Source organism: Papio anubis, chromosome 9 (genome assembly GCF_008728515.1).
Source record: "Papio anubis isolate 15944 chromosome 9, Panubis1.0, whole genome shotgun sequence".
In the NCBI taxonomy this organism is placed as follows: domain Eukaryota; kingdom Metazoa; phylum Chordata; class Mammalia; order Primates; family Cercopithecidae; genus Papio; species Papio anubis.
Genome location: NC_044984.1, coordinates 8,991,468 through 9,015,403, shown reverse-complemented (window position 1 = coordinate 9,015,403; position 23,936 = coordinate 8,991,468). Strand labels below are relative to the sequence as shown.

At 36.9% G+C, this 23,936-nt stretch overlaps 2 protein-coding genes across 12 annotated transcripts in view; one reads left to right on the top strand and one right to left on the bottom strand.

The window, feature by feature from the left end:
* CLEC12A (C-type lectin domain family 12 member A) overlaps positions 1–23,264 on the top strand; it is a 38,608-nt gene extending 15,344 nt beyond the window's left edge. For 3 of the 8 annotated variants that reach the window (XM_003905968.4, XM_021922028.2, XM_021922027.2), the window contains 5 exons: positions 3,675–3,773; positions 4,035–4,223; positions 5,280–5,431; positions 6,721–6,830; positions 9,370–10,096. In XM_003905968.4, coding sequence (XP_003906017.2) covers positions 3,675–3,773; positions 4,035–4,223; positions 5,280–5,431; positions 6,721–6,830; positions 9,370–9,526 — 707 coding nt within the window. In that variant the 3' untranslated portion in view covers positions 9,527–10,096. Of the gene's footprint in view, positions 1–3,674; positions 3,774–4,034; positions 4,224–5,279; positions 5,586–6,720; positions 6,833–7,027; positions 8,668–9,369; positions 10,097–23,138 lie in introns of those variants that run through there. The other 5 variants (XM_031650254.1, XM_021922029.2, XM_031650255.1 and 2 more) reach the window with 5 other exon arrangements.
* The window catches only part of CLEC1B (C-type lectin domain family 1 member B), a 43,013-nt gene continuing 22,753 nt past the window's right edge, over positions 3,677–23,936 (bottom strand). For 3 of the 4 annotated variants that reach the window (XM_003905965.5, XM_031650257.1, XM_021922030.2), the window contains exons 7-8: positions 23,261–23,367; positions 21,171–21,397 (exon numbers count right to left, since the gene is read on the bottom strand). In XM_003905965.5, the coding sequence (XP_003906014.2) occupies positions 21,253–21,397; positions 23,261–23,367 (252 nt within the window). In that variant the 3' untranslated portion in view covers positions 21,171–21,252. Of the gene's footprint in view, positions 3,787–4,968; positions 5,117–21,170; positions 21,398–23,260; positions 23,368–23,936 lie in introns of those variants that run through there. The other variant, XM_031650258.1, reaches the window with a different exon arrangement.

Here is a 23,936-nt window from a genome sequence, read left to right as displayed (position 1 = left end):
TGGCTTGACAATGATAAAGAAAAGAAAATCCCATTTTTTTGAGGAGAAATTCAAACCAGCTGAAGAAATTGCTAAAGTAATGAGGAGCCAAATGATAATCGCCAAGGCAATGGGGAAAATGACTCCAGGGCATATCAGAGGTCTTCACAGCAGCCTCTCCCATCACATGCCCAGAGGCCTAGGAGGAATAAATGGTTTTATGGACTGAGCCCAGGGTCCCTCTGCTGTGTGCAGTCTAGGAACTTGGTGCCCTGCATCCCAGCTGCTCCAGCCATGACTAAAAGAGGCTAAGGTACAGCTCAGGCCATGGCTTCAGAGGGTGCAAGCCCCAAACCTTGGTAGCTTCCATGGGGTGTTGAACCTTTGAGGTGCACAGAAGTCAAGAATTGGGTTTTGGCAACCTCCGTCTAGTTTTCCGAGGATGTATGGAAACACTTGGATGTCCAGGCAGAAGTTTGCAACAGGCATGGGGTGCTCATGGATAACCTCTGCTAGGACAGTGCAGAAGGGAAATGTGAGGTCAGAAGCCCCACACAGAGTCCCCAGTGGGGTACTGTCCAGTGGAGCAGTGAGAAGTCAAACACCATCCTTCAGCCCTCAGAATGGTAGATCCACTGACAGCATGCACTGTCCACCTGGAAAAGCTGCAGACACTCAATATCAGCCCATGAAAGCAGCCAGGGGGCAGACTGTAAAGCCATAGGAGCAGAGCTGCCCAAAGACATGGAAGCCTATCTCTTGCATCAGCATGACCTGGATGTGAGACATGGATCCAAAGGAGATGATTTTGGAGTTTCAAGATTTGATGCCCCTGCTGGATTTTGGACTTGCATGGGGCTTATAGCCCCTTTGTTTCAGCTAATTTCTCCCATTTGGAATGACTGTATTTATCCAATGCCTGTACCCTCATTGTATATAGGAAGTAACTAACTTCCTTTTGAATTTACTGGCTCATAGGTGGAAGGGACTTGCCTTTTTTAAGATAGACTGTGGATTTTTGAGTTAATGCTGAAATGAGTTAAGACTTTTGGGGACTGTTGGGAAGGCATGACTGGTTTCGAAATGTGAGGACATGAGATTTGGGAGAGGTCAGGGGTGCAATGATGTGGTTTGGCTATGTCTCCCCCCAAATCTCATCTTGAATTATAGCTCCCACAATTTCCATGTGTTGTTAGAGGGACCTGGTGGGAGGTAATTGAATCATGTGGTGGGGGTCTTTCCCAGGCTGTTCTTGTAATAGTGAATAAGTGTCATGAGATCTGATGGTTTTATAAAGCGGTGTTTCCCTGCACAAGTTCTCTCTTCTCTTGTCGGCCACCATGTGAGACGTGCCTTTCACTTTCCACCATGATTGTGAGCCCCCACCAGCCATGGGTTCATTAAACCTCTTTTTCCTTATAAATTGCCCAGTCTTGGGTATGTCTTATTAGCAATGTGAAAATGGACTAATACACATGTTAACCCTAAAGATGGCATTTTGCTTTTTATCACTATGAGATACTGCCTACAAATGTGCATATCTACCAACTTTCTCTAAAGAAAAATTTCATAAATTTGTGCCATATATTTTAGCTTAAAAATGTATACTTAATTTATCCATGGGTCATCAAATTCCCTAGTGCTAGCTAATCAAACTACTGTTCTCTTTCCATGTCATATTGTAACAGATTTCTTACTGATAAAACAACTCCTTTATTTTGCCATCCTAGATTAAATTCTTCCAGTGGTTTCCCCAAAAATCTAACTTACTCTGGCTAGAAAAGGCTGTAAATAATGTTTCCTCCTTGTTATTTTAAAAACAAAACAAAAGAAAACAAATAAAACCTTCTTTAATGTAATTTTTCACATTGGCCACCCTTTTTCTGCCCCTCTGAATATATTCTGTTTTTCAAATAGAAATCTTTTCCTTAAATTGTTGTCTTTGAACTTCATGTAATCGCTACCTGTAATGTTCTTCCTACTGATTTTGCATGCTGGTTCCTCATGTTCAAAAGATTTGAACTGCCTGCTCTTTATAACAGCTTAACTTCAAATCTCTGCACGACATAGCCAAATTTGAGATCTTTTCTCCCTTTCTTTCCCTTTCTTCCTGTCTCACTTATATATCTATTTATCTATTTCCTCCTACAATTAAAATTTATTTCTATGAAAACAGGAACGTGTACATCTTGCTCACTTCGATATTGTTAGCACCCAGGATAATGCCTAATAAATACAAGGCACTCAAAAGATAACTTTGAATAATTAAACTTTTTAATAATCAAATACATTCATTGAATAAATAAACTTTTGAATAATTGAATACATATATAAATAAGAAAATAATTTTAAGAAAGAGTGCTTGAATTTATAATTCTAATCTTAGATAAAAATCTTGAACATGTAGTCCTTTCAGTAGTAACTATTTTCTAAAGTCTATAGAAGTTAAGTTTTACTTTTTATTAGTGATTATCTCTGAATTTCACAATATTATTGCACCATCAACTGTGAGATGTAAGACATAGCTCAGAAGTATAGTAAGAATATTATAGTATCTCAGAATTGTATTTTCTTGAAATACCTGGCTAGTCTTTACCTAATGTGTAATACCTTTATACATAATGATTATTTAAATAACATAGTCACAATAATAATTCACTCATATTATAAAGTTTCTAATTTCTGTTTTTTAAAATAGAGAAATGATCTATTCTGGGATTCACTATTCCCTAAAAAGGAAGTATTCAATAAAAATTTCTTGCAAAAAAGTATGAAAAAATTTTTGAAAAATTACAATAGGCCGGGCGCGGTGGCTCAAGCCTGTAATCCCAGCACTTTGGGAGGCCGAGGCAGGTGGATCACGAGGTCAGGAGATCGAGACCATCCTGGCTAACATGGTGAAACCCCGTCTCTACTAAAAATACAAAAAACTAGCCGGGCGTGGTGGCGGGCGCCTGTAGTCCCAGCTACTCGGAGGCTGAGGCAGGAGAATGGCGTGAACCTGGGAGGCGGAGCTTGCAGTGAGTCGAGATCGCGCCACTGCACTCCAGCCTGGGCGACAGAGCACGAGACTCCGTCTCAAAAAAAAAAAAAAAGAAAAATTACAATAAAAATGGTGTAGATCTGGACTGACTAAGATCAAAAGTTAATGGGAGGATACCCAAAGACATTACAAAGAGACAGCCTATTTTGTTTGTTCTGCGGCTAAATTCTCATAATTACCTGGCGAGGGGGGATACATAAACAGCTGAAAGTGTTTTTCTTGACATGCCACAATTGTCTACTCAAGCAAAGACTACTCCTGTTGGCTTCTCTGTTAATTTCCAGCTACTGACTTTTCCCAAATTTGTATAAACAAAATACACCATATCTAGGTTGACTGGTTTTCTCCATTCTCTATTATAAATTCTGTTTTTGCTTATCTGATTTTTTTAAATCAGTCTACCAGTTAACAGCTTCTCCTGCTAGAATCAATTTACATACAAAACAATGAAGTGATTTTGATTTATTCTTGACATATTCTTCAAAAATATTTTTTGAATATTCTTGAATGGCTAGTAAATCCATTTCTTTCCAATAGGCATATTAGGAAATAAAGATAAAACGAATGAATGAATGAATGAATGAATGAGCAAATAATTCAAATGAAAGTGTATACCATTTTTAGGCCTCTCTGTTAATTTTGCTTTCCACAGCACCTCCAGCTCCCTCTCGTGTATGGCGTCCAGCAGCGTTGTTTCTGACTGTTCTGTGCCTTCTGATGCTCATTGGATTGGGAGTCTTGGGAAGCATGTGTATGTACTGCCCCTGTTTTGGTCAAAAGAGAAAGTATCTAGAATTTCAAATATTTAACAACTAAAGTTTATTCCTTAAGTGGAAGATTTATAATAATGATAGGTGATAGGCCCACAAGGGGGACTTACAATGTGGAACTCGGTCTCTTTCCCTCACTCCTGTAGAGTAATTGCTTTCCCTACCCCTTTGATCTTTATACTACTTCCGCAAATGATAAAGGATGATGGTTCTATTGAGAATTCATTTTTTTTAATGTGGAGTTCACATTACTTTGAAGACAGCAATGAAAAAAATGAACAAACTACAAAATATCAATGAAGAGCTTCAAAGAAATGTGTCTCTACAACTGATGAGTAACATGAACAGCTCCAACAAGATCAGGAACCTCTCCACCACACTGCAAACAATAGCCACCAGATTATGTCGTGAGCTATATAGCAAAGAACAAGGTAATCTTGGAGTTATTTATTGGACAATCAACTAAACCACTGAGTCTCTTAAGAATCATTTTATAATTAGCTAGCAGCCTTTCCCTAGGGAGTCATAATTTGGGGGAAAGAATTACGTGTGGTTGATGGAGAATTCATTATTTCCACACAGTTAGAAGAAAAACAGAAAAAGTCATAATAGCAATAGGCCCCCAAATTATCAGGAGATAATGGTTCCATAATAAAATGTTAGACAGGACAGTTTCTCTAATCTGTCAGTTACTATAATTATTCTGGGCACTGAGGTTAATAGAAGATAGGGAGGAAGTGACAGCTCTTTACAGGTGACTTCATTCTTAAATTTCAGTCAGTGATTGATAACAAATTCCATAGGAAAAAATAAATAGAGACTTCACCTTTGGGATCAGGGGGAGTTGGTCTTCTAGTGTCTCCATAAGTTTCTATAGTCATGATTGTTAAAACATATTCCTTTTGCTCCCAAGAAACCTCAAAATTTCAACAGTTCAGAGAACAAAAATTAAAGAAGGTAAGATTTGTATAGATAGGTGGGGTTAATTCTTACTATGCAGAATGTTTCCTGTAACTAGTTTTTATTGTCATTAAAGAATATAAAAAATAGCAAAAAGGAATTGTTACAGGAAGATACACTTGAATCCAAGTGCTTAATTTGAAATTTTTTTGTTCAAGTTATGGGTCTGACACATTATGGTAGTATATAAGGAACTAGAATACAGGATTCACTTACTTCCCTTTTGATGTAAAAAGAAGACACAGCATGTAATCCCAGCTACTTGGGTGGCTGAGGCAGGAGAGTTGCTTGAATCCAGGAGGTGGAGGCTGCTGTGAGCTGAGATCGCGCCACTACACTCCATCTTGGGCAACAGAGCAAGACTCTGTCAAAAAAATAAATAAATAAATAAATAAAAAGAAAGAGAGAAAGAAAAAGAAAGAAGAATAAACAGCAAATGTGGTCAATGTCACACAGAGAAGAAAGGAAATAATAAGAATTATTATGACTATCAACAAAACCTAAATAAAACTATGTTCTTCTTCCAGAGCACAAATGTAAGCCTTGTCCAAGGAGATGGATTTGGCATAAGGACAGCTGTTATTTCCTAAGTGATGATGTCCGAACATGGCAGGAGAGTAGAATGGCCTGTGCTGCTCAGAATGCCAGCCTGTTGAAGATAAACAATAAAAATGCTTTGGTAAAGCCCAGGTGTTTCTGCCATCATGGGATAGAAAGGGATGTGGCATGTTGGAGAAGACTTCAATCAACCCACTCATGATTCTGGTTTATTTTAGTTGGGGTGTGAAGTGACTGAAACTTTGTACACTTATCTCAAGATTATCATAGGCAAGGTAAAACATATACAAGGTTAGGACCTTAGCATAAGAGGATTACTAGACGACAGGTAGATGAGTATTACAGGGCACCCAGAATCTAAAAGTCTGTAAGCATTTCCAAATTAGAATCTAAAATCAAATCTCAGAACATAATTTATAAACATTTATCTAAAAACAGAGGATATGGAGATTATTCCTCAGGGTTAGTAATTCCGTAAGAACTACATAGGAGCATATGTTTTGTTTCTACCATTTTGTAATTTTTAATTCACTAAGAGAAATAGGCAAGTTATAGTAGGTTAGCATAAAATATGTACAAACAGGAAGAACTGAAGTAAGATGGCACAGGCAAGTGTCAAACAGATATATTGCCCCGAGTCCTTGAATCCCAGGAAAAATGTATTTTCTAGCAGCTGTATTGATTTTTTCATTTTCTTAGTTTTCCATGTCTAAATAATGTTTCCATGTTATACTTACTACATAGCATTTTTGGTCTCTCAAATAGTAATCATATATTTTTAAGCAAAATTACATTTTCTAAAAGTCTCTGCTTCCCCACAATAAGAAACTTTCATCATCCTTTCTAGAAGAGAGAGAAATCAACCCATAATCTCTTCCTCATCAGATCATTCTCAAGGACCCATTCACAGTTACTTACTCTAGACAAATTTTCTAAAGGCTGGAATAAGAAAAAAACCTGTTATTTGGCTACAAAATTCTGGACTGGTTCTGAATTCTGTTCTGTAACCACTCACATCTGAGTCTGTGGCATTTTCTTCCTACTCCTTCTGTTTCTGTTAACTCTTGTTTATAGCCATTGCCCACTTCCTTTGGCCCTGGACACAATATTTACTGCTCAAAAGTTTGAACTCTGAACTTGTCATTGTGGACTTTTCATTGACTGTAAATTAAGGTTATACATGGATTAGTAGGGCCTCTCTTCTTATGAGACCAGCTGTGATATTGTTAAAAATGTTGAAATTTTGTAATAAGGAGTACTTTCTTTCAATTTCTTATAATGACATTTAATAGTAGTAGTGCAATGTCAAGTATGTTACCTTAAAGCAGCAATTTGTAAGAAATTACATTCTAATGTAAAATACAAAAGTAGGAGACTGTTTCTTAAACAGACCATCTGTATTTCCTGTAGGAATTTATAAAATCCCAGAGTACGTCATATCCCTATTGGCTGGGATTATCTCCTGAAAAAGATTACAGTTACGGTATGAGTGTGGATGATATAATCAACTCCTCTGCCTGGTAAGTGTCTATTCTTGTTAAAATTTTATAGTTTGGTTTGAGTAGAGGTATTTTCCTTAGGAGAACTGTAGATTCAAATTAAAACCAGCTTCAATTGAAATGAAATTGCATCCTAAAAGCACCCTTTTCTATCATGCTTCTTTGATGTATTTTCTAATACAGAAAGTTACCATAAATGTCTTCTATAATTTTGACAGGTAACTAACAAAATTACAGCAGTCAAATTATGGAGACCTCTGTAAATAATTTTATCTAAGAAAAATTATGGAAGCCCAGAAAAGTCACTGGACTAACAAATACTTAATATTGTGCTAAGTTTTAGGGTTCAAAGATGAATGAAATATTGATTCATCACTAAAGTTACTTAACCATCAATTGTATGTGCAGACTGATTGAATGATGCTAGAGATAAAGAGAATATAGTGTGATAAATGCTTCAGTAAGAATACACAGACTAACAAAATATAAATTTTAGCAATGATACTTTTGTTATAAATGACACTTGAAATGGGCATTTAAAAAAGTTTATGGATTTGGGGGTACAGTTGCAGTTTTGTTATATAAATATATTGTGTAATGATGAAGTCATGTTTTCAGTGTAACCATTACCTGGATAGTGTACACTGTACCCAATAGATAATTTCTCATTCTTTATTTTTGTGACACAATCCTACTTTTTGGAGTCTCCAATGTCTATTATTCCACTTTTTATGTGTATGTGTACATATTATGTAGCTCCCACTTAAGTAAGAACATGCAATATTTAAGTTTATGTTCCTGAGTTATTTCACTTTAGAGAATGATCTCCAGCTCTATACATTTTGCTGCAAAGTCATGATTTCCTTCTTTTTTATACTTGAGTAGTATTTCATGGTGTATATGCTCTAAAAGAAAACACGGTTTCACGTTTTCTTATCCAATAATCCGTTGATGGACACTTAGGTCAATTCCATGGCTTTGCTATTGTAAATAGTTCTACCACAAACATTTGAGTGTAGGTGTCTTTTTTAAATACAATAATTCCTTTTCCTTTGGTTAGATACCCAATAGTGGAATTGCTGGATCAAATGGTAATTCCGTTTTTAGCTCTTTGAAAAATTGCCATAGAGTTTACACTAATTTCCATTCTGATGGTTGGCCCTACCTCTGGTGGTTGACAATGATAGGATACAATGGGAGATAAGCTATCTACAAATGAAGTGGAGAAGGATATATATTTTAAAGGCCTAATTTGTAGTGAAGGACTAGAGACAAAGGTAATGTTGTGTCAGGAGAGAGTACAGATGGAATCTTGTTTTGAAAATGTAGAATATGTATGTGTTTGTAATTATTGCAAATGGAATGGTAATCTATAATGGAATGGAAAACATTGTAGATATTTTCAATTATCAGAAAGAAAACTGAAAAAAGTATATAATAATTGTATGTGTGATATATATATGTGTGTGTGTATATATATGTGTGTGTGTATATATATGTATACATACCTTATTTTCAATTTTTAACTCTGTGTTGTTTTGGGGTTTGTTTCTGAAAGGGGGCCATAATAAATGACATCTGTACTATGTCACCACAAATAAATCTCATTCTTAAAAATTTAATTGATGAACTTATTTACTGGTTGATGTCATTTTTTTTACCCAAATATTGATGCTAAATTATTCTAAAAGATTTTTTTTTTTATTTATAAATTTGTTTTTAATGCATAGTCCCTGATCACTAATCTAGTATTTATGGGCTGGTCATTAGAACTTCAGAGTAAAGGCCAGGCGCGGTGTCTCACGCCTGTAATCCCAGCACTTTGGGAGGCCGAGGCAGGCGGATCAGGAGGTCAGGAGATCGAGAACATTCTGGCTAACATGGTGAAACCCCATCTCCACGAAAAATACAAAAAATTAGCCGGGCATGGTGGCAGGCGCCTGTAGTCCCAGCTACTCGGGAGGCTGAGGCAGGAGAATGGCATGAACTCAGGAGGCGGAGCTTGCAGTGAGCTGAGATCTCGCCACTGCACTCCAGCCTGGGCAACACAGCAAGACTCTTGTCTCAAAAAAAAAAAAAAAAAAAGAACTTGAGAGTAAAATCTTTTGAAAATATCACTTAGAGATGATGTTGAACTTAAGGTGTCATACCTCAGGTGAATTCCTGACTTTGATGATTATAAAAAGCACTTGAGGGAGACAGGGTCCAAGACTTACTACTGGGCCAGCTAGACTAGAGAATCTTACGGAATGGTAATATTCCAAATTATATTATACATAAAGGGGCTGGGGTGCTAAGTCTGTAAGCAAAGGACAGCAAATATCAGATGTTAGAAAGTGGAAAAAACAGGGAGAAATGAAGCAGTATTTGACATTGCATATGTGTCAACATAAACAATTAACTTGGACATTCTTGATACTCTGAACATTAATTAGATTTAGTTTAAACAATGCAGAGTCTAGGGCAATAATATCATGTTGGAAGTGTAATTTTTTTTTCTTCTGTGAATATGTTTCAAATATCTGACTTGCCAAGTGTAATTCTTTACTTTCTCTTTCAGGGTTATACGAAACGCATCTGACTTAAATAACATGTTTTGTGGATATATAAATAGAATATATGTTCATTATGATTACTGCATTTATAGAAAAAAAATGATATGTGAGAAGATGGCCAATCCAGTGCAGCTTGGTTTTATACATTTTAGGGAGGCATGAGTCATCAATCAAATACATTTAAGGAGAGTGGGGGGTTGGGGTTCCAGGCTATAGGTAAATTTAAATATTTTCTGGTTGACCACAATTGGTTGAGTTTGTCTAAGGACCTGGGATTTTATCACGCAGATGAAACATCCAGGTAGCAAGCTTCAGAGAGAATAGATTGTGAATGTTAATGCTGGAGAGGTATAATGAAGCATGCCCCTCCTCCCACTTCCCATCATCGCCTGAACCCTGGAGAAGAGGAAGTCCATTCAGATGGTTGTGGGGGGCCTTCGAATTTTATTTTTCATTCACATTCTTCCCCTTCTGGCCAAGATTTGCCAGAGGCAACATCCAAGACCAGCAGATTTTAATTTTGTCCCATAGCATTGCCAGGGTGGCATGGCTCGCCATCTCCGGTCCATCCTATACTCCGTGGGACTCCCTATAGCTGAAGGCCTTATGAGTCAAAGGACTTTTAGCCAATTGATTGTTCCAGGCCAGATAAGAATGGATGTGGACATGCATTTATTACCTCTTAAAATTATTATTTTAAGTAAAAGCCAATAAACAAAAATGAAAAGGCAAGTTATGAGACTGACTTATTTTTAACTTCTGTGTGTTGAGCTTGGCTTTTGTTAAAGACATACAGCAATCAGCTATGCAAGCATAAGCATTGTTCTGCAAAAAAAATATAGAGACATGTTTATCTTCATAACTCTTAACTGGGAGTATTACACCCAAGAGGCTTTGTTACAAGGTATTTTTTATCCTGTTAGTAAATATATTCCTGTAATTCTATAATAAGCAAAAAAAATTTCATGGTTGGGGTAGATGCAAAAGTGACACATACTCGTTTAGAAAGCAACTCAACTTGTTTTATCAGCTGTTTAGGCATTTTTGTACCCCTCCTTGATTTGGAGGGTTTGAGCTTGACCTAATTTTGTTCTTTAAAACCAGCCTTTACAATATTATGCCCCCTCCTCTTCTGTGACAGTAACTGGGCCTAGAGGGAAGCGTGCTTGTAGAGTTTTTGCAGCAGAGCATTTGCAGTGAAACACAGATCCTGGCTCAATGGGATGCCAAAATGAGGGAGAGCCACGTAAAAATACGGCATTTGTATTTTTAATACCATTTCTATTAAAAATACAAAAATTTGCCAGGCATGGTGGCACACTCCTACAGTCCCGGCTACTCGGGAGGCTGAGGCAGGAGAATTGCTTGAACCCAAGAGGCAAAGGTGCCAGTGAAGTGAGATCGCACCACTGCACTCCAGCCTGGGTGACAGAGCAAGACTCCATCTCCAAAAGAGAATTAATTAATTAATTAATTAAAAATGCAGCAAGAATGGATTGGCCATATAGGCTTCTTTAAGTTGACCTTGACTAAACTTTACCTAAAAATATGCTATTTTAGTTAAAGTCTTAGTAAAATAACCAGTGTCTCAAAATCTTTTGTTTTAAAAGATGCTTTTTGAATTTATGAAAATAACCATACTGTCATAAAATCACAATCCAAATTTTAGAATTCAAAGAGAAATATAAATTTGCTTACAAAAACATACTTCACTCTAATAACTCAAAAGAAAAAGATTTTATTGACCTTGCTTTAACCAGAGCAGGAGCTTCCAAACAATGTTTGTATATTAGGGAAATGCTATTTACAAGCCAACAGCTCATGAAAGCTGTCTACCAGGCATGGTAGAATCTAGGAAAGAGGCTCCCTACTTATCAGTACTTTCTCCTAATATCCCCAGGTAGCAAGATTCTGTGTAAATCATTTTTATTTTTTTATGGAACTCTTTTGAGCACCATCATTTTTATTAGCATAGGGATAGCTTCAGTTAAAATTCCATAGCAAGGCAGTAAATGCCTCTCAGGTGGAAATTCTCAGTTCAATATTGTCATTGGGAAGTATTTACAGTTTTTTGCCATCAGCCCCAATAAATGTGCCACAAATGGCTATGAAGAGGAGGATTTGTCCCGACTAGCACTCTAGCTTCTACCCAATACTTTGTGGGCTCAGGCAATTTTACTAGTTCCCATTCAGTGTGTTCAATTAAAATTTACTCAAAGAGCAGATTTACATGCCTTCAGCTTTGTAGTACTAGAAAGGGGAAACATCCCCCAGTCAGATGTAGTACCCATTTTCACAAGACATTTAGGTAAAGGGCTTACAACTACATTCTACAAAGTTTGTTTAAACGTCTTAAATTTTATAATTCTATTAACCTGTATGTTTTCGTTTGTTTTTTTGTTTTGTTTTGTTTTGTTCTTGGCCCCAGATCATTTTACCTTTTCTTTCTTTTTTTTTTTCTTTTTTGAGACAGAGTCCCATTCTTGTCACCCAGGCTGGAGTGCAGTGGCATGATCTCAGCTCACTGCAACCTCCACCTCCCTGGTTCAAGCGATTCTCCTGCTCCAGCCTTCCAAGTAGCTGGGATTACAGGTGCCCACCATCACACTTGGCTAATTTTTGTACTTTTAGTAGGGATGGGGTTTCACCTTGTTGCCCAGGCTGGTCTGGAACTCCTGACCTGAGGTGATCCACCCGGGTGTGTTGGCCTCCCAAAGTGCGGGGATTATAGGCATGAGCCACCGCGCCGGGGGCCTATTTTATCTTTTCTGGTGAAAAAGGGTTTGGGTTCCCAGCAGGGAGTTGCATCTGTGAGACCTATAAGGAACAACAAATTTGATAAGGCTTCTTCAACAGTCCTGTGATTCTGTGGGAGGGGCACCAATGCAAAAGGGGCTCCCTGAACTCCAAAATTTACCTTGACCTGGGTAATAGGCATATTTGCCGAGAGGATAACCCAGTTATCATAAAACCAGCCCAACATGGTTTTCGTGTGAAGCATATTAACTGCTTCACCTGGGGTGCTTAACTTGGTATTTTATAGGGAGAGTTGGGCAGTTTCCTGCTGATACGGTTTGCCTGTGTGCCCCGCCAAATCTCATTTTGGATTGTAGCTCCCATAATTTCCACGTGTTATGGGAGGGACCTGGTGGGAGAGAATTGAATCAGGAGAGCGGTTTTCCCCATACTGTTCTCATGCTAGTGAATAAGTCTCATGAAATCCGATGGTTTTATAAGGGGGAACCACTTTCACTTGGTTCTTATTCTCTCTCTTTCCTGCTGCAATGTAAAACATGCCTTTTGCCTTCCCCCACGAACGTGAGACCTCCCTAGCCACATGGAACTATGAGTCCATTAAACCTCTTTTTCTTTATAAATTACCCAGTCTTGGGTATGTCTTTATTAGTAGCATGAAAATGAACTAATACAGTAAATTGGTACCAGTAGAGTGGGGCAGTGCTTGTAAAGATACCCAAAAATGTGGAACCAACTTTGGAACTGGGTAGTGGGCAGAGGTTGGAACAGTTTGGAGGGCCCTAAAGAAGACAGGAAAATGTGGATCAGTTTGGAACTTCACAGAGATTTGTTGAATGGCTTTGACCAAAATGCTGATAATCATATGGACAGTGAAATCCAAGCTGAGGTGGTCTCAGATGAAGATGAGGAAATTGTTGGGAACTACAGTAAAGGTGACTCTCGCTATGTTTTAGCAAAGAGACTAGCAACACATGTTGCCTGACATTCCCATCCCCAGCAAAGTCTCACCGTAGCCTCAGCCACTGAGGAAATCAGACACCAATGATGCTAATTACAGCTGAAGAAATCATATGGAGACTACACTATTGAGCTCACCTAGAATCAAAGCCAAAGCACCCTACTCAACCAATACTATACATACATCTATAGAAAAAAGTGTTTCCCTATGAAAGCCAATGCATAAAATTAAAGGAAACAACCATTACATCAGATGTGCAGATACCAACATAAGCACACAAGAAACATAAAAAAGTGTGGAAACGTGACACCTCCAAACAAACCGGTAATTTTCTAGAAAAAAAATTTCAGAAAAAGGAAATTGATGAAATAATTAAAAATCATGGTATTAAACTCAGTGAGATATAGAAGATGATAAAAATTAGAGAAATAATTCATGATCTGAATAATAACTTCAACAAAGCAATAAATGTCATAAAAAGTCAAATAAAAATCCCAGATCGGAAAAATTTAATAAATGAAATAACATAATATAATTGACAGCTTCAACAATAGACAAGATAAAGTAGAATAAAGAATTTCTAACCTTGAAGATACGACTTTTGAAATAACCCAAACAAAACAAAAAGAAGAAAAAAGGATGAAGAATTCTACATGACATAGGGGAGACCATAAAGGAAGCAAATATTCAAAATGTAGAAATTCCAGAAAAAGAAAAGAAATGCAAAGACATAAAAACCTTTAACAGGCTGGGCGTGGTGGCTCATGCCTGTAATTCCAACACTTTGTGAGGCTAAGGTGGGAGGAGTGCTTAAGCCCAGGAGTTTGAGGCTGAAGTGAGCCATGATCACATCACTGCACTCCAGCCTGAGGAGTTCAAGGCTGCAGTGAGTCACGTTCACGCTACTGCACTCTAGCCCAAGAGACAGAGTGAGACCTTATCTCTAAAAAACAAAAACAAACAAACAAAAAACCAATTAAACAAAATAACAGCCGAAAGCTTCTCAAGCCTTGCAATAGATATAGACCTTCAGATAAGGAAGTTCAAAGATCTCCAAAAAAATTCAACCTTAAAAGATCTTACGCAAAGCACATTGTAGTCAAACGGTCAAAAGTAGAAGACAGAGAAAATTCTAAAAACCTCAAGAGCAAAGTATCAAGTCATATAGAGGGGAATTCCCATTAGACTAAGTGAATTGCTTTGCAAGAAACCTTACAGGCCAGAAGAAAATAGAATGCTCTATTCAAGCTGCCGAAAGAGAAAAAGTAACAGTCAAGAATACTACAATCAACAAAACAGTATTTCAAAATGAGAAATGAAATCTCCCAAACAAGCAAAAACTGAGAGAATTAATTATCACTAGACCAGCCTTTTAAGAAATGCTTAAGGGAGTCCTACATTGGGAAATAAAAGGATGATATTCACCATAATGAAAAAATATCAAAGTATGAAACAGATTAGTATAGCAGACACACAAATGAGAAAGAAAAATGAGACAAATATTACCACTACAGGAAACTACAAAACCACAATGATAAATAATAAGAGAGAAAGAAAGGAAAAGGCATATATAAAACAATCATAAAACAATTAGCAAAATGACAGAAACAATTTATTACCTATTAGTAATAACCTTAAATGTAAACAGATTAAATTTCTCAAGTAAAAGATGTAGACTGCAAAATGGATTTTAAAAAATGATTCAACTATGTACTGCCTACAAGAAACTGACTTCAACTGTAAAGATACATACAGACTGAAAAGGGATGGAAAATAAGAATTCACATTGGATATCAAAAATGAGCAGGAGTAGCTATACTTATATCAGATAAAACATAATTTAAGTCAAAAACCATAAAAAGAGACATAAAATAATTACATAATGATGAAGGAACCATAACAATCTGAATATATATGCACCCAAAAACAGAGCACCTATTACTAGTATATTTAATATTAATATTACTAAAGCAAATATTCCTTTCTTTCTTTCTTCCTCTCTCCCTCCCTCCCTTTCCTTCGTTCCTTCCCTTCCCTTCCCTTCCCTTCCATTCCTTTCTTGCTTCCTTCCCTCTTTCCCTTCTTCCCTTTGACAGGATCTCATGCTGTTGCCCAGGCTAGAGTGCAGTGGCATGATCGTATCTCACTGCAGCCTTGACCTCTTAGGTTCAAGCAATCCTCCCACCTCAGCCTCCCAAGTAGCTGGGACTACAGGCATGTGTCACCACAGCCAGATGACTTTTTTTTTTTTTTTTTTTGTGGAGAGACAGTGTTTGCCATGTTGCCCAGGCTGGTCTCAAACTCCTGAACTGAAATAATCCACCCACCTCAGCCTCCTAAAGTACTGGGATTACAGGTGTAAGCCATTGCACCTTGCCTGTTTTCTTATACATGTAATGAGGAAGATGAGATTCTAAGATGATATGGTTTATGTGCTTTTTTATTTTGCAATTTCTGTTGTTGAAAATATTTATTTTTATAGTAAAATTAGCAAGTGGTATTAGAATAGGAAAAAATGCTACCTTGAATACAGAATAATTTCAAAGACAGCAAAATTATCTGTACAATTTTCCCAGTTAGACAGTAAGCATTTATCTGGGGTTTTTTTCTTTCTTAGATTAGCCTCTCATTTATAAATTTTATGTCTGACAATATTCCAATGTGTTAATTGTTCTTTGATCTTTATTAATTCCTTCGGACCGCCAGTCAAATGGCCTGGGAAAATAGGATAGCATTAGACATGATACTAGCAAAAGAAGGTGGAGTTTGTGTCACGATTAGGATTCAATGCTGTACTTATATCCCTAATAACACTGCTCCTGGCAGCCCATAACTAAAGCATTACAGGGTCTTACTGTCCTATCAAATGAGTTAGCCAAAAATTCTGAACTAAATGATCCCTTCACAAATTTAATAGGAAATTTGTTTGGTAGATGGAAGGGACTTATGTCCTCAATCCTGTCTCTGGCCATTGGAAAAGGGTTGCTTATTCTAGTAGGATGCTGCATCATACCCTGTGCCTGAGGATTAATTTAAAGACTTATTGAAATAGCTCTCACTAAAACCTCTTAGGATCCTCCACCCCCGATTCAAATAGGCTTTTCCTTCAAGAAGACCAGGTAGAACAATGGAGCCAAATAACGTTAGAAAGATTTGAAGAGAAAGAGTTATAACAAAAGGGAAAGGGGAAGTTGCGGGATATGATGAAGTTGCTCTTCAAATAATCTGATCAATCTTTTATTCTTTAATTCATAGTACCCTTCCACCTTTTTGCAACTTTTTTTCTTTTTGGCTTGTTAGATGCCCAGGCATGCCACAGTACCAGGCGTTATCAGTACCAGCTCACTTTCCTTTCCTTATTTGGAAGGAGGACTAACTTTCTAGCTCATTACAGACACCCCTTCCCCTTCCTCTCCAATTCTTTTACGTGCCCGCCCTATCTAAAAAAAATCAAATGTTTAGCCAACCGGGATTAGTTTAGAATGCACGACCTGACCCCAGCCAATGGGGAAAAGGTACACGGGCAGGACTTGCATCAGGAATAAAGGCTCTCGTGCCCCTCTGTTCAGGTGTGCTCTCGTGGCAACTGGCCAAGGAGGCACCCCTCTGTGCAGAAGTAAAATTGCTTTGCTAAGAATCCTTTGTTTGAGTGTTTAATTTCCTTAGGATTTTGAGCGTTATTCCTAACAACACCATGAACCATATAAGACAGTTAACTTTATTGATAAATATCAATAAATACTGTGTATGTTCTGACGGTTCCACTGAACAATTGTTCCCTCATCTCTCTACTTTTCCTTGGGCCTCCTTATATTTACTGAGCCCTAACAATATTAAACATAGGCCAATAATAGCCCTACAAAGACCTGTAAGTGTTCAAGTAAAGGAAGAGTCGCATGTCTCTCACTTTAAATCAAAAGCTAAAAAGGATTAAACTTAGTGAGGAAGGCATGTCGAAAGCCCAGATAGGCCAAAAGCTAGGCTGATTATATAAAACAGCTAGCCAAGATGCGAATGTAAAGAAAAAATTCTTGAAAGAAATCGCAAGTGCTGCTCCAGAGAACACACAAATAATAAGAAAACAAGACAGGCTTATCTCTGATACGGAGAAAGTTTAGTGGTCTAGATAGAAGATGAAATCAATCACAACATTCTCTTAAGTCAAAGCCTAATCCAGAGCAAGATCCTAACTCTTGTCAATTCTATGATGAGTGAGAGAGGTGAAGAAGCTGCAGAAGAAAAGTTAGAAGCTAGCAGAGGTTGGTTCATGAGGTTTAAGGAAACAAGCCGTCTCCTTAACATAAAAACGAAAGATGAAGCAGCAAGTGCTGATGTAGAAACTGCAGCAAGTTACCCAGAAGATATAGCTAAGATAACTGAAGGTGTCTACACTGAACAATAGATTTTTAGCATAGATGAAACAGCTTTGTATTGGAAAGACATGTCATCTAGGATTTTTATACCTAGAGAGGAAAAGTCAACATCTGGCTTGAAATCTTCAAAGGACAAGCTGACTCTCTTGTTAGGGCCTAATGCAGCTGGTGACTTTAAGTTCAAGCCAGTAGTCTTTTACCATTTCAAAAGTCCTAGGGATCTTAAGAATTGTGCTAAATGTAACCTGCCAATGCTCTACAAATGAAACAACAATGTCTGGATGACAGCACATTTGTTTATAGCATTGTTTACTGAGTATTTTAAGCCCATTGTTGAGAAACACTGCTCAGAAGAAAAAGAAAGGTCTTTTTTTTTCTTTTCAAAATATTACAGCTCATTGACAATGCACCTAGTCACTCAAGAGCTCTTATAGACATGGACCAGGAGGTTAATGTTTTCATTCCTGCTAACACAGCATCCGTTTCTGCAACCAATGAATCAAGGAGTAATTTTGACTTTCAAGTTTTATTCTTTAAGAAATACACATCAGAAGGCTATAACTGCCACAGATAGTGATTCTTCTTATATATCAGAGCAAAGTCAATTGAAAACTGCCCGCAAACGATTTACCATTCTAGATGCCATTAAAAAGATCTGTGATTCATAGAAGGAGGTCAAAGTATCAACATTAACAGACACTTGGAAGAAGTTGAATCCAACCCTCATGGATGACTTTGAGGAGTTCAGGACTTCAGTGGTGGGAGTAACTGCAGGTATGGTGGAAATAGCAAGAGAACTAGAACTGGAAGTGGAACCTGGAGATGTGGCTTAATTGATGCAATTTTATCAGGAAACTTCAATAAATGAGGAGCTGCTTTTTATGGATGAGCAAAGAAAATGGTTCTTGAGACAAATATTACTCCCGGTGAACACGCTGTGAACATTGTTGAAGTGATAATAAAGTATTCAGAATACTGCATAAACTTAGTTGATAAAGCAGTAGCAGGATTTGAGAGGACTGACTTCAATTTTGAAAGAAGTTTACTATGAGTAAAATGCTATTTAACAGCATCTCATGCTACAGATTTCATAAAAGGAAGACTAAATTGACATCACAAAGTTCACTGTTGTCTTATTTTAAAAATAGCCACATCTACCCCATCCTTCAGCAACCACTGCTCTGATCCATCAGCAGCCATCAACATCAAGGCTCCACCAGCACAAAAAGATTTTCACTCACTAAAGACTCAAATAATTGTTAGCATTTTTAGCAATAAAGTATTTTTAACAAAACTGTGTACATTTTTTAGACATAATGCTATTACATACTTAATAGAAGACAGTGTAATGCAAACGTAACTTTTATATGAATTGGGAAAACAAATAATTAGTGTGATTCACTTTATTGCAGTAATTGCTTTATTGTGGTGGTCTGGAACTGAACCCAAAATATTTCTTTTTTTTTTTTTTTTTTTTTTGAGACAGAGTCTTGCTCTGTCGCCCAGGCTGGAGTGTTGTGGCCGGGTCTCAGCTCACTGCAAGCTCCGCCTCCCGGGTTCCCGCCATTCTCCTGCCTCAGCCTCCCGAGTAGCTGGGACTACAGGCGCCCGCCACCTCGCCCGGCTAGTTTTTTGTATTTTTTAGTAGAGACGGGGTTTCACCGTGTTAGCCAGGATGGTCTCGATCTCCTGACCTCGTGATCCGCCCGTCTCGGCCTCCCAAAGTGCTGGGATTACAGGCTTGAGCCACCGCGCCCGGCCTGAACCCACAATATTTCTAAGGCATGCCTGTAAGTTAGTTTCAAATTGAACAAGGCAGAAGTCAAATGTTGCTGAAGTTCACTTAGATAACATGTAAAAGATTTAGTATTTGAAATGAGGTGGTCTGACCTGTGCTACTAACATTTGTGCTGTTTTGATTTTATGTATAAGATGCTTTAGATAGGAATACCAGAAAAAAAATGACAGTGATTGGCTTACAGTTTTAATTGTATTGTTGCCATGCACTAAGATATTATTCTTCTAAGTTTATGTGTGCTATAGTGATGTATACACATATATTTTTCCATTTTAGGGGGATGAAACAAAGTCCAGAGACACTAATTTTGGACAGTTTTCTGAATTATTAGTTCCTATTTAGTTTCTCTAAATAGACAATTCAAAATAAAAAACATACTGATACCATTACCCAAATCCAAGATCTCCAGACATTTGAAGTAACAAGTAAAATTTGAGGTATTTCTGTTATTGTTCCTAAGCCCTCCAAATCTGCTTATTTATTGATAGTCTAGAAAAAAGATAAAGATTCAAGTGTCTTTGAGTGTTAGTGCACAGAGCTTTAAGAGTAACACACATTTATTAAGGATGTGTTACATGCTTGGAATTCTGATCAATACTTTACATAATCATATTAAATGATCTTCACAATTAACTTATGAGCAAGGTAATAATATCAAACCCATTTCAAGATGAGAAAATACAGTTTTAAAGACACCAAATTACTTATCCAAAGCCACATAGAGAGTAAGTTCTAAAGTAGTGATATTTCTCTAACTGTATTAAAGACTACTTGTATAAGAATTGTGTCATGGTGCTGGTAAAAACCCAGGTCTCTGTGTGTCCTCAGTCTTCCCACTGAGCAACATCAGCATTTGTGTTTCCTATTTGGTTTCTCTATGTTTTGACCAACACCTCCGTTGAGATGTTTGAGAATCATGTTCATAAATTGTATCCACTAGTTAAAAAAGGGAAGCTGTGGGAAAGAAATGCAACTTTTGCCTATATCCTGTGAAAGGGTGCCTTTCTACATATTCTGTAAATGCTTCCTCAGTTACTCAGCAAAAATAAAGCACAGAACTGTTAGGAAAACGCTAGATAAAGCATTTTTACTTGTCCTTCTGTCTAGTAGCCTCTGAAACTTGTTAAGAAGCATTTATTCATTTTACAAACCCCATGAGTTTTCTTGCAAACTTTCTTTTCCTTCTCTAGCACAGAAAATTACTACTGTTGAATCTAACCAGAGGTAGACTTGGAATAGTAATTGTATTTGTGTAATGTTTTAATGATTGAGGTATTTTTCTCATGAACTATCTTATACAATGAGAAACTAATATCTCTCTGTTTTGTGAGCCAGGGTCTGGGGTTGGTGCTGGTAACAGAATAGTGAATGGGGAAGTCATACTCTTCGCTTTCATGGAGTTCCTAGTACAGTTAACACTCTAAAGTTTTATTTTAGGTTGTAGAACTGTGAGGTATAAAAGATAGGTGTTATTATTTCTATTTTAAATATGAGAAAAAGGAAGTTAAAAAGGCTATGAAACTGGTTCATGATTGTCATTTACATAATTGACACCTAAATTATTTTGCTGATTCTAAGTTTAATATTCCTTTTACTATCTTACACTGCCTTTCAAACTTAGATAGTTTGGACAGATTTCAACAACTTTTTGCACAACTTACATTAATTAAGCCCTAATCTATATTGGCCTGATTTTGATTTTATATGTATATATCTGAAGATGCAGTAAATCATACTATGTTCAGGTAATTAGAAATGGAGGACAAGAAGAATGAAAATTAAAGGAAAATAGAATAATTGGGAAGTAAATGATAAACTCATGTTATTGTTTCTGTATATTCAAAGAAGAGACTAGGTAATTCTGATAGGAAAGATAATATTAAAAATAACTCCAAAGAGAAGAAAGGGAGAAATACGCAATTTTCAGCTACTGATTCATTCATACATATCTTTTATTGTACAATAAAGCCCTTATCTGTGTTATCCTATCCATCTCTTTGCATTAAGGTAGTTGGTCAACCTTGGTCATGCCAGCCTTCCTCTCACACATTAAATAATGTTTGTTTTCACAGAAGGTAGGGTGCATTTTCCCATTATGAAAATAAGCACAGTTCATATTTCCTTTTCCGTCTTCCAAAAGCTCAAACCTGTGAATGGGAAAGTTAGAATAAATTCCTTTGAAAACTAAGCAAACAATCAGTAATCAAACTCTGTGTATAGCAGTTTGATGCACCAAATAGAGACTCTGAGGAAAATAGGAAAAAAAGAAAAAACAATTCTCATTGTTGAGAAACTTCCACGCTGCTTGGCAGTGCAAGGTACGTATATTTGAAAAGCCCAATATCAATTTCATGTAGCATAAGATTGGGAGCAAGGGAACTCTATAGAAGCCCTGAAGAAGTGATGAAGATGCCTCCAAAATAATGGGAAAATGCGTTATCTACAAGATCAGACTTTAGTTCAGTATTGATGGAAGGTCAGGGCTTAGATGAACTGACAGGAGATGGATAGAGCCCTACAGGACATGTAGCTGCAATGGATGGGAATACACTCATGGAAAAGTGAGTTGATTCAGTAGTTTTGAAATCAGGCCTTATGTTACAAAATAAATCATCTAAGACAGCATGCTGTATTTTAATTGTCTGTTAAGTTATATTTATTTCTTTCTAAACTGCTTATAATGAGAGGACAAGGAATATATACTTATTAGTTTATTTAGAAAATATCTGCAGAACCATGTGGCAAAGATTTTCTATGTGCTGAGGACACACTGATAAAGAAAGACAAGGAAGATAATGTCTTTCTTGTTGGGGAACTTTCATTTCAATGGGGCGATACCAGCAGGAAGCCCACAAAAAATAGACAAGAAAAATTCAGACAATGGTAAGAGTTACAAAGAAACAAAACAGTGGTAGACTGTATGGATGTGGGTTTAAGGGAGGCTAATTTAGTTTGGGTAGAGTTAGCCTCATTGAAGAAGTGATGTTTAAAGAGAGACTTGAGTCACAGGAGATAGATGGTCATGGAGTTGTGGAGGCAGAGCATTCTAGCAGAAGAAAATAGCAAGACAAAAGTCTTAAGGCAACAAAACAAGTTTGATTTGTTGGAAGAATGGAAAGAACACTAATTTGCCTGCAGTATTTTGAATGAGGCAGCAAGCAATGGGAGATAGGAGACAAAGCCCAAGGTCTGTGAAGAGGCTTGCTTGTAGTTGTAGTATCCTAAGATTCTACCTATAGCAAATACTTAATAAATATTTGTTTAAAAATTTAATTAATAACTTGAGTAATTATCAGATTATATAAGTTTTGGTTATCAGTTTAAATTTTAATTGAAGAGAGACTGCAGCTTTGATGTACAGGATGAACAAAAGATGTTGAGACTAGAGATTAGAAAGCCATATAGGAAGCAACTCAACTCTTAATGCAATTAGTCCCTTTGCCTGGATTGTTTGTAGAAGGATGAAGCTTCATTAATGGACATTGGAATTATCTTGTGAACTACAAAGTATCGAATTCTTGGAGACTCCTAGAATAGAAGAGTAGGCAAAATAACACTGAAAATTCAAAAGGACTCTCAAGGTAACAACTGTCAACTGTAAAATAATGATAATGAAATTTTGTTTCAAAAATATATGAAGATAATCAGAGCAAGCAAAACACGAAAACACACACACATGCACGCATGCGTGCTCGTGCGTGCGCACGCGCGCACACACACACACACACACATACATGCACACAGTGTTCCATGGTAAAGTTGAATGTAAAAATGAATGGGAATAATATCAGAGATAAAGGTAGATTGTGGCTTAGATAAAGAGCAAAAGAATGGCAGAGAGGGGAAAGAAGAATTGTCTTATGACCAGTACTGTCTTGTTTGAATTAGCAGGTAAATGAACCAGCTGCTGCTTATACAATCCATAGTAGTGACTTGGACTGAAAGAAAAGGAAATTTCAAGAATAAGAGTTTCTAGTACTGCCTCCTATTCTAAGTGTCCAGTGACTTACATGTTTTCTGAGAGAACCGAGCCATCCTCCCACTTCCAGACCTCATTGGACTTCTGGCGAGATAATCCGACCCAACGAATTAAACCAGTCCTGGCTTTGATGTATTCCTATAGTAAATATAAATAAACACAATAATCAGAATCCCTCCACAGCTCTTGGTAATGACAGACAAGCTTCATGATAAGACGTTGGACAAAAAATGTTGGATTACATGTCTATATTAATATTAATGAATTACATTTGATGTTTGAAATTGTACCAATTTGACTTGTCTGAGAACTTAAAAAAAAAGTTGTAGGACACAGGTAAAATTGTACAGAAAATAGCTGATATTCTAATCTTCCTATGTGTTTATAGCATATATTTATATCTGCAATCAATTGAGGATTATACTCCCAAATAGAATACCAAACATGATTCAAAGGAATACATGTAAACAGAGAAAGGAAACACAAAGAAATATATTGTTGATGAGCTGTATATTCATTAGAGTTAAAGTCCTACCTGCTTTGGTTTTATTGCTCATCTTGCCTATAAAATCTTACATATAGAAGTATTAACTTGTTTTAGTTAATTGTATAAAGGCATTTATGATGTCTTTCTCAAAACGATTTATAAATAACGTACATCTACCTTTCCCTATTTACTTTCTTCTAATTAGCAATCATCACTATCT